This window comes from Heterodontus francisci, chromosome 24, assembly GCF_036365525.1.
Source record: "Heterodontus francisci isolate sHetFra1 chromosome 24, sHetFra1.hap1, whole genome shotgun sequence".
In the NCBI taxonomy this organism is placed as follows: Eukaryota; Metazoa; Chordata; class Chondrichthyes; order Heterodontiformes; family Heterodontidae; genus Heterodontus; species Heterodontus francisci.
Window position 1 is genome coordinate 67,669,813 of NC_090394.1, and position 10,653 is coordinate 67,680,465.

Below are 10,653 nucleotides of genomic sequence, written 5' to 3' on the forward strand. Positions count from 1 at the left end.
AATTAATTTTCCAAATATGGTTATTCCCTCTCTCCTCCCCAGCCATGATTCCCTGTACATTACCTTCATAATATTAAAGTTGTGGATGAAATGCAAGTACCAAAATAAAACTTACCGAGGAAATACACTTGTTGTTACTTCTTTAAATTCATTTAGCTCCTATTTTTAAAAAAAAAGACAGTTGGAAATAAAATTCAAGAGATAAAAACAAACAGACTACACCGTCCCTTAAAGTTTTATTCATAGATATTCCCAGAAGCTTTTTTATTTATTTAGAGATACAGCACTGAAACAGGCCCATCGGCCCACCAAGTCTGTGCCAACCAACAACCACCCATTCATACTAATCCTACATTAATCCCATATCCCCTACAACATCCCCACCATTCTCCTACCACCTACCTACACTAGGGGCAATTTATAATGGCCAATTTACCCATCAACCTGCAAGTCTTTGGCTGTGGGAGGAAACCAGAGCACCCGGCGGAAACCCACGCGGTCACAAGGAGAACTTGCAAACTCCACACAGGCAGCACCCAGAACTGAACCTGGGTCACTGGAGCTGTGAGGCTGCGGTGCTAACCACTGCACCACCTAATTTAAATCTTTATGCTAAGGCACACAAGCTACTGGATTATCCATAAGCTTCCGCACAGCTAAGCTTTTGCTCTCTGCCTCTTTGCTGTGAGGTGGTGTCACAATCCAGAAGACAAGCCAATCCTCATTGGGGCAGTGGAGGAAGCAGGGATTGAGAAGTTGGGACAAAAGTCATCACCACTATGCTCTCTCGCAACATTTTCTTCCCCCCACCCACCCCTCAGCAGCAGGCTCAAGGGGCATTGAGGATCTTCCTGGAAAGAACAAGCTGCCTGCTCCCAGATGTCCAAGAAGGATTAGAACCTTCGAATCGCTTTCTCCTCTCTCTTCTGTTCCTTTACACAAAATAATTCATAGCAGTGAACATGCTAAATAGAAATATTCTTATGAAAATCAGCTTCAGAGCTTCACAGATTATTCAAGCTTTGCAAACACATAACTGATCCCTACAGTGAACCATTATAAAACCAAGCTCAATTTAAGTGGATAAATACATACATCTGGTAATGGGCAGAAGAACTGATGAATTGTATGCATGACATCAAGCAGCATGTTATGCCCCACAACCAGTTTACCCTGAAAAAAGAACAGACATTCCTACTTTTAGAAAGAACAATTTATGGTCTGTTATACACAAATTACACTGCACACGATAGCAGTCTGTTCAACAACACTTATCTGCCAGACCTCCCCATATCATGTCAGGTTTCTGCTGGGGAATGGGGGAAAAAAAAATTGAACTTTGACTTTTCTAGAGATAATATTGCCTTGGCTATATGCACTAAAAAAAAAATACTGTGCCCTGCCCAACATCATTCCTCAGAGTTGGCCACTCTCAATTTTAGTAAAAATGCAGTCTGTAGACAGAGTGAACATATAGATTCCAACTCTGCCAATGTTCTGCAACAGATCAGCCTCTCCTCCAGTCGTCTGTGAGTTCACTTTCTAAAATTAATAAAATGCAACACTTCGTGGGGTTAGGGAGAAATCTTGCAAATAAAACGAGAGAGAACATCTGTTGACTAACTGATAATTACCAATAATTTGCAATGGTGTAAAAAATTCTAATAATTGATCTGTTAAGGATGTGTTCGAGATTTTGAAAATCAGTGAAATGTCAGTGGGGTTTTTTTTTGACAGAAAAATGTTCTTCTGTCCTGTGCTGGAGATGGTGAATAGTGTTGGGCTATGGTTCATGGGCACTGGCCATCATTTGGTGCTTCGCCCAACTTTTGTATGAGGGTAGAAAGGGAGCATCGTCAGGGTATTCAAAGACCAAATTCACGGACACCAGATATGTGTGCACTCATTTATACAAGCAGACATATACAATGTCAATGAATAGCCATCAGAAGGAATCCTACTCATAAAATGATTCAATTATAGGGCCTTCAATGCCACCCCAGCTCAAATCAGTGAAAGGATCAGTGCAGATGTGGGGCTAAATCTGGAACCTTTCTCGTCTGTATGTCTCCATACTACATACAACCATGCTTGGAGTACTGTGCATCATTGTGGTCTCCATGCTTTTTAGAAAAATGACAGGAGGCATTGAAGATGATGCAAAAAAAATTACTACAGTGCTCCCAGAACCATGAGAGGTCATAACTATCAGGGCAGACAGAAGAGACTGGGGCTCTTTTTCTAGGGTGACCTTACTGAAAGGGATTGATAGGGTAGGCATGGAAAAAATGTTTCCACTTGTTGGGGGGAGGGGGGGGGGGGGGGGGGAACAAAACTGGAGGCCATAAATAAAAGTGTCACGAATAAATCCAATAAGGAATTCAGAAGAAACTTCTCTACCCAAAGAGTGGTAAGAATGTGGAACATGTTACCACAATGAGACAAATGGCATTGGTGCATTCAGGGGAAGCTAGATAAACACCTGATGCCGAAAGGAATAGGTTGTTATGCTGATAGAGTTAGATAAGAGGGGTGGGAGGAGGTTTGTGTGGAGCATAAACACCAACCACCAGTTGGGCAAATGGCCTGCTGGTGCTGTAGACTTGATGCAAGCAGGCTGCTGCATTGCTACGTGCTTTGAAAATTTGTATTTTAATTATTCAACTCAATGAATTCAATAAATAAACAGAATAAAATAAAATCCAACTAACAGGCTAAAGAATAACAGTTGAAAATGGTCATTAACCCTCTGGCTCACTTGTTTTTCACTTTGGCTCAATTGTCTACATATCACACAGGAAACTATGTAGCTGAGAAGATTTTTTATGGGGAACTAACTTTTTTCAAAAAAACCCCCAAAATTTATGATCTGTTATCATTTGCATTGTATTGGCCCAATACTTGCAAAAGCAGCAGAGCAAAACATAAACTTGAAGATTAATAGATTTGCATTGATAAACTGGCATCGAACAAATACAACCCAACTTGCATTCTTACTAAGTGGTAAAGGAAAAGATAAACAAGATGTCCCCTTAGAGTAGCTTGTGTTCCTTGTATTGTGGACTAGAGAGAATACCACACTTTAGGAAGGAGAGGGTGCAGAGGAGTTTTACCAGGATGGTACCAGGGATGAGGGTCTTCAGTTACATGGAGGGAGTGAAGAAGGTGGAATTGTTTTCCTTAGAGCAGAGAAGGTTAAGGCACAGACCCAACAGAAATCTTCAAAATTCTGAAGGGTTTTGATAGTTTCTCTACTTTCTTGGTTTCCTCTGACAAGTGGTACAGTAAAAAGAGGGCATAGATTTAAAATAATTGGCAAAACACCAAAGGGGAAATGAGGGAAAATTATTGTACAGAGAGTTAAGAAAATATGGAACACACTACCTGAAAAAGGATGGTAGAATGAGATTCCATAGGAACTGAACATGCATTTGAAGGGAACTAATTTGCAAGGATATGGGGAGAAAGCTGGGAAATAAATTGGATAATTCTTTTAATGAGCCAGCACAGATAAGATGGGCTGATGGCCTCATTCTGTGCAGTAAGATTCTATGACCCTGAGAGTCTTTTGGACTGAAGGATCTCAGCCACAATCAGAGGGCAGAAGGTTGGGGAAAAAGATGGTACGGAAGCAGTTCTGGTGCACCCAGGGTAGGGAAGGAAGGAGAAAAGAACAAAAAAAAGAGTCTGAGAAAGAACAGAAGCCAGCAGGAGTGGATAAAATGCCCAAGGCGAAGGATTAACATTATGATTGAGGGGGAAAGGATTGAGAAAGCTGGATGAAACACTGGCTGAAAGTTCATAACAATCTGATTTGCATACGTGTCAACCACAGGATCTGATCAGTAACATTAGAGGCTCACTATAATTTATACAGACAAAATTACACAGTGCACAGATAGAAGTTGATATATTATACAACAGCTGGTGGCTCAAAAGACCAACACACAACTACTATTGTGGGAGACTTCACTGCCAGCAGTTGGACAGGATTTGGGATGAGGCCACTGATGCTAAACTGAGCCCAATACTGCAGTACAACTAATCTCAGTCCACCTCCTGCACCAAACTTCTGCTAGAACAGGGCATGAACGAAGAGTGCTTTGAAATCAGAAATTTGACCATTGCGGTGGTTTCTAACAGAGGCTAGGTTTCTACATTAAACACAATCGCTTCACAGCTAAGCAGCCTCTTATTCTCAAAAAGCAGATTCATCAATATAAGGATTATATAGTAAAGGCAAAATCTCTGTTATTTTCCAATAAGCCTGTATTTATTATACCAGCGAAACCAAGAACATGAATTTTCAAGTTGTATTTCTTTCAGAGAGGTTTGTATTTAAAAAAAGGTGCTGCTTTACCTTTTATTCCACAAAATTTCATGCTCAAACTATGCTTCCAACTTGGCAGGAAATGCTGCAATGCCACATATACGCATATACTTTAAACAGAAATCCCAAATGCCAGTGATCCTACAATATTTTCCATTTGCTGTGACACTATCATCTTTACAAATAGCAAGATAGTTCAAGAGAGTGTCTTTATTTGAACATATACATAGCCAATCTTTCTTTATTGATTTTACTGATAACTGGAGACCTTGGTAGAGATATTTCCATAATGCACTGGGACTGAAAAACATGGCTTTATTATTAGGAAAAAAAAAAGTCAGTATCAGAGAATACTAAAAAGTATTGCTCACAGGATAATACACTCAGATGCATAGCAATGGATTCGGTAGATCAGCTCTCACCTTTTGAGGTATGGAAGACAAGAATGGAATGATGGCTGCAGTGATCCTTGATCACAGGGCAGCCAATGATTAAAAACATAAATCAAAAGGTTGGCGTGGTATTATTAAAACTTAGCATCTTGCATGTGGAAGGTTTCAAATGGGATTGTAAAAATACCCTGGAAATCAACTTTCATTTAGATCAGAAAAAAAAAGGACTCACCGATTTTGAAATGGCATATATTACTTTAGAAAACCCCACAGCATCATTCATTTCTTCCTGTAAATAAGAAAGCTGGTTACTGTAAGGTCGAAGCTGAGTTTTAAACCACCTGCACTATTAGAGCATAGTTTCAGCCCTAAACTATTTTTAGTTGCTCTCTCTGAAGAACTCTCGCCTCAGTTACGTCAGATGCTATTTTCTGAGTTTTTTAAAACTGAAAATCGGACATGATAAAATAGACTAAACAGTAACTGAAAAACTGAGAAATGTAGACTTAAAATACATGTAACAGTTGCCTCCATTAAAACTTAAAATTCCCTTAAAACATAATGAAAGATCAGTTCAGAAACCTAGATAATATAGAGAATTAACAACTGATTTTAATGTCTGTTTCTCACCGAGTTTTCTGCTCTCAAAACTTCAACTCCTTGTTGGGATTGGTTCCACTGTACTGTGTCCCCAGCAGTCATTAATCCTGCGAGTCTAGGCAGTGAGTGCTGGAAGGCTACCTGATCTCTGGGTCATCCCAGTTGAGCCAGATTCTGTGCACTTTATCAAGGTGACTAGCAATCGAGAATGGGAAACATGAAAAATATTCCTCTTCCTAATCCAGCAGTACAAAGGCCATTTGTAGCAGCCTTTTTGTCATCATTGGAGATTAGCTAACTCAGCACATACCAGGGATTGAATTTAGGATCTTCTGGGAATAACTCTACTGAGCCCCTGGAAAGCCTTCAGATTATTCCACATATATGCAAGGTACAGGGAAATTACTCACTTATGATCTTCATTTATGACAGTTATTCCTTGAGGGGGCAGTAGTTAGAGATGTAATTGACCCTTCGAGATCTTAGTAGAGCCACACAACTTTCCCATTGCACATAGATACCTGCAAGCAGCTATGTACCCATGGGATTCTTAAGTTAACTACATAAACAGTTTATACCTTCATTTAATTCTGGAGATGAAGGAGGAGATAGGTAATAAGCTAGTTTGATAATTGAAAGCAAAAAAAGTATCCACTTATCTTAGCAGGTAAATAAAAAAAAAATAGGAGATGGCAGATAACCCTGGAGAATAAAGAGCACTTACAACCAAACTAAAGAGTGCATCTTATCCTGCTGTGCACACAAACACACAGAAATGGCAATGGCCTGGTAGGAACATAGGAACAGGAGGAGGCCATTCAGTACCTCAATCTTGTTCGACCAGGTATTTATAGCTGATCTGTACCCCACCTTAATTTTCTCACTTTGTTCCATATCCCTCAATATTCTCACCCAAATAAAATCTCTATCTCAGTCCTGAAGATTTCAATTGACCCAGCATCCACAGCCTTTCAGGGAGTTCCAGATTTCCACTACCCTTTTTGTGAAAATGTACTTCCTGATTAGACTCCTGATCTCACCAGGTTTTAGCCACCTAATCCATGATATGGAAAAGGATTCCCCGAACACCCCTCGATCATTTACTGTGTCAAACAAAAAGAACGGGGTCCTCAACATATTTTTTTTCTCCAAAAGCAAATGATACCCAAGGACAGACTACACCTTTAACCACTTTTGATGCTAGCCACCGCGTAAAATCCAATGACATTCTGCCTGCTTTTACATTACATCCTTCCCTACAAGTGGGAGCAGAAATCATGGGATTCAGAGGAAGTTTCATAGTCAGAAGTTCTTTGAAATTAAAAAGAATAATTACTGGGCAATGATTCAAGAGAAGAATTTGGCCTTGCATGTCAACAAAAAAAATTCACGACCAACTTCTGGTTTCTACAGTAACCACTATAACATGAAAACAATTGTGCACAGAAATTTATTTATATACATTGTTCTGACTTTGGATGTTACAATGATAGTTGCCCAATTGGCGAAAGTGGTCCAAATAAGCCACTGACTTAAAAATAAAACACCGGCTGGAAAACCAGCTAAAACCACCTCTTTCCAGAGTGCAAACCTTCCTCGGGGTGGCGGGGGAGTGCGAAAAGAGCATAAAACATTTGCAGTTTGCCACCAATAGCAGAATTACAAGGAATTTAAGCCAGTAAATGCAGCATTAGATGGCTCAAAAGAAAACAGGAAATGCTGAAAATACTCAGCAGCAACAGTTCCTATAACGTTTTTTGGAGCGGCAGGTGATTTCTTTAAGTGCACGGCCCATTTTAATTTTTTTTGGGGCGACTGTACATGCGCAGTAACTTAAAAGGGACCAACTTGTGTGCAGGAACTTTCAGTTTGTTGTTCAGCTCAGAGGGAACATTGTTCAGCAGGTCAGGCAGCATCTATGGCTAGAGAAACAGAGTTAGCAATTCAGATTGATGAGCTTTCACCAGATGAATCTTTGTTGATCCGAAACATTAACTCTGTTTCTCGCTGTCTGACCTGCTGAGTATTTCCAGCATTTATTATTTCATATTTCCAGCATCTGCAGTATTTTGTATTTGTGTTTGGTGGGCCAAATTCATTTTGTATAGAACTCAGATCAATCAGTGGTAAAGTTTTAATTTTCTCAATTGTGAGTTCGGTTTGAACCTGGAATCCAAGTAAATAAAAAAATGCAAAAAAGATAACACTAGATTAATAGATTGGAGAAAAGCTAATTTTGAGGGGCGGAGAATAGAACCTAGGAAAATAAAGTGGACAACAATATTGCCAAACAACAATGTAGAACAATGGGTAACATTAAAACTGTTGTCAAAAAAATGCCAAATAAGGAATATTAATTCATTGGTTGGAAACTTACATTAAAAACTTTTAATGGAAAAAATCTTGCAGTTAACTCATTTAAAAAAAAGGCCACCAAAGATGGCCACTGCAATTTCCATCTGAAACACTTTTTCACATTCCAAGGCCTCTGACAGGAGACAGAGGACTGAGGAGCATGGACCCAGAACAATGGCTTGCTCTAAGTGATTGAGTTACCCAAGATTGCTTCATTAGCACAGCATTCAAGGCAATCCTAACACCCTGACTTTGAAAGAGCAAACTGCTCCAAGTGTAAAAATTGGCATCCTGGGGTCTGGGAAGTCAAATTTGAACCTTGAAGATCATTAGAATGTTCCAGAGAATTCACGGAGGCTGTCATGGGACCTGTGTAAAAGCTGGGAGTTTCCTTGAGAAAAGACAGTCAAATCAAAACTCAGACTGCGCAGCAGCAGAAAGACTGTGTGCCTTCCTCTCTCTTTCTCCAGATAACACAAGTTTGAAAACTGTCTGCAACTGTGGACCCTCCAAGCCTACAGATTGCTACAGACAGAGACCAGGGGAAGAGAGTTATCTACAATACTGCCTCCAAGAAAGCCCTGAGCCAAGTAGACCAGCCACAAAGTGCACTTTGACCAGCCAAAGACTTGAAGAATACAAACTTCAGCCGGAAGACCAATGAATCATCCAACCTCACAGACTATGTATTTCATTTCCATTTATTATTTGTTTTTATTTAGAGATACAGCACTGAAACAGGCCCTTCAGCCCACCAAGTCTGTGCCGAGCAACAACCACCCATTTATACTAATCCTACATGAATCCCATATTCCCTACCACATCCCCACCATTCTCCTACCACCTATCTACACTAGGGGCAATTTACAATGGCCAATTTACTTATCAACCTGCAAGTCTTTGGCTGTGGGAGGAAACTGGAGCACCCACGGAAACCCACGCAGTCACAAGGAGAACTTGCAAACTCCGCACAGGCAGTACCCAGAACTGAACCCGGGTCGCTGGAGCTGGGAGGCTGCGGTGCTAACCACTGCGCCGCCTGGACTCTAATCCAACCACAAAATCTACTTTTCACTCTGTAATCTATTTGTGTATGTGATTTTCATGTGAATACGTGTGTGAATGTGTCACGTATTTAAAAAAAAAATTTTTAGATCGGGTTTAGAATGTGAAGTATAATAAACTCACCTCTTTCTTGTTTAAACTCATGAAAGCCTGTCCGATTAATGTGATCGCGATGAACCAAAGATAAAAATGTAAAACACTCACTGAGACAGTAAGCACAATCACTGTTTAAAAAGGAATAAATCCTGTTACGGTAAGAGGAAGGGCAAGGATGGAGCCTGTGACCCCCTTCTCACCTGCCCGTAACATGGCGTTCAACAGGAGTGCAGGAAAACCATTTTCCGCTAAAAACAAAGAATAAACTAAACACGAGTGAGACTCTAGGGCACACAGGAGCAGGAGTATGCCATTCAGGCCATCGAGTCTGCTCCGACATTCAATACAATCCTGGTTCATCATCCACTTCAATGCCTTTTTCCCCCACACTATCCTCATATCCCTTTATGTCATTGGTATTTAGAAATCTGTCAATCTCTACTTTAAACATACTCAATTTCTGAGCTTCCACAGCCCTCTGGGGTAGAGAATTCCAAAGATTCACAACCCTCTGAGTAAAGAAATTTTTCCTCATCTGGGTCCTAAGTGGCTTCCCCTTATTTTGAAATTGTGTCACAATTCCGTAAGTTTTAGAATACTCATGGACAAAGACGAGAGTGGTCCTAAAGGAAGAGTGCTAAATTGGGGCAAGGCCAACTATACCAAAATTCGGCAGGAGCTGGGGAATGTACATTGGGAGCAGCTGTTTGAAGGTAAATCCACATTTGATATGTGGGAGGCTTTTAAAGAGAGGTTGATTAGCGTGCAGGAGAGACATGTTCCTGTGAAAATGAGGGGTAGAAATGGCAAGATTAGGGAACCATGGATGATAGGTGAAATTGTGAGACTAGCTAAGAGGAAAAAGGAAGCATACATAAGGTCTAGGCGGCTGAAGAAAGACGAAGCTTTGAAAGAATATCGGGATTGTAGGCACAATCTGAAACGAGGAATTAAGAGCACTAAAAGGGGTCATGAAATATCTTTAGCAAACAGGGTTAAGGAAAATCCCAAAGCCTTTTATTCATATATAAAGGAGCAAGAGGGTAACTAGAGAAAGGATTGGCCCACTCAAGGACAAGGGAGGAAAGTTATGCGTGGAGTCAGAGAAAATGGGTGAGATTCTAAACGAGTACTTTGCATCGGTATTCACCGAGGAGAGGGACATGACGGATGCTGAGGTTAGGGACAGATGTTTGATTACTCTAGGTCAAGTCGGCATAAGGAGGGAGGAAGTGTTGGGTATTCTAAAAGGCATTAAGGTGGACAAGTCCCCAGGTCCGGATGGGATCTATCCCAGGTTACTGTGGGAAGCGAGAGAGGAAATAGTTGGGGCCTTAACAGATATCTTTGCAACATCCTTAAACACGGGTGAGGTCCCGGAGGACTGGAGAATTGCTAATGTTGTCCCCTTGTTTAAGAAGGGTAGCAGGGATAATCCAGGTAATTATAGACCGGTGAGCCTGACGTCAGTGGTAGGGAAGCTGCTGGAGAAGATAGGATCTATTCCCATCTGGAGGAAAATGGGCTTATCAGTGATAGGCAACATGGTTTTGTGCAGGGAAGGTCATGTCTTACCAACTTAATAGAATTCTTTGAGGAAGTGACAAAGTTGATTGATGAGGGAAGGGCTGTCGATGTCGTATACATGGACTTCAGTACGGCGTTTGATAAGGTTCCCCATGGTAGGCTGATGGAGAAAGTGACGGCGCATGGGGTCCAAGGTGCACTAGCTAGATGGATAAAGAACTGGCTGGGCAACAGGAGACAGAGAGTAGCAGTGGAAGGGAGTTTCTCAAAATGGAGACATGTGACCAG

The 10,653-nt window shown here is 40.9% G+C and overlaps 1 protein-coding gene across 2 annotated transcripts in view; it reads right to left on the reverse strand.

Annotated features, from left to right (window-relative positions):
• The window catches only part of parn (poly(A)-specific ribonuclease (deadenylation nuclease)), a 157,099-nt gene that overhangs the window by 98,753 nt on the left and 47,693 nt on the right, over window positions 1-10,653 (reverse strand). For both annotated transcript variants that reach the window (XM_068056478.1, XM_068056479.1), the window contains 3 exons: window positions 4,955-5,011; window positions 1,096-1,173; window positions 116-159 (listed from right to left, as the gene is read on the reverse strand). In XM_068056478.1, the coding sequence (XP_067912579.1) occupies window positions 116-159; window positions 1,096-1,173; window positions 4,955-5,011 (179 nt within the window). The remainder of the gene's footprint in view (window positions 1-115; window positions 160-1,095; window positions 1,174-4,954; window positions 5,012-10,653) is intronic.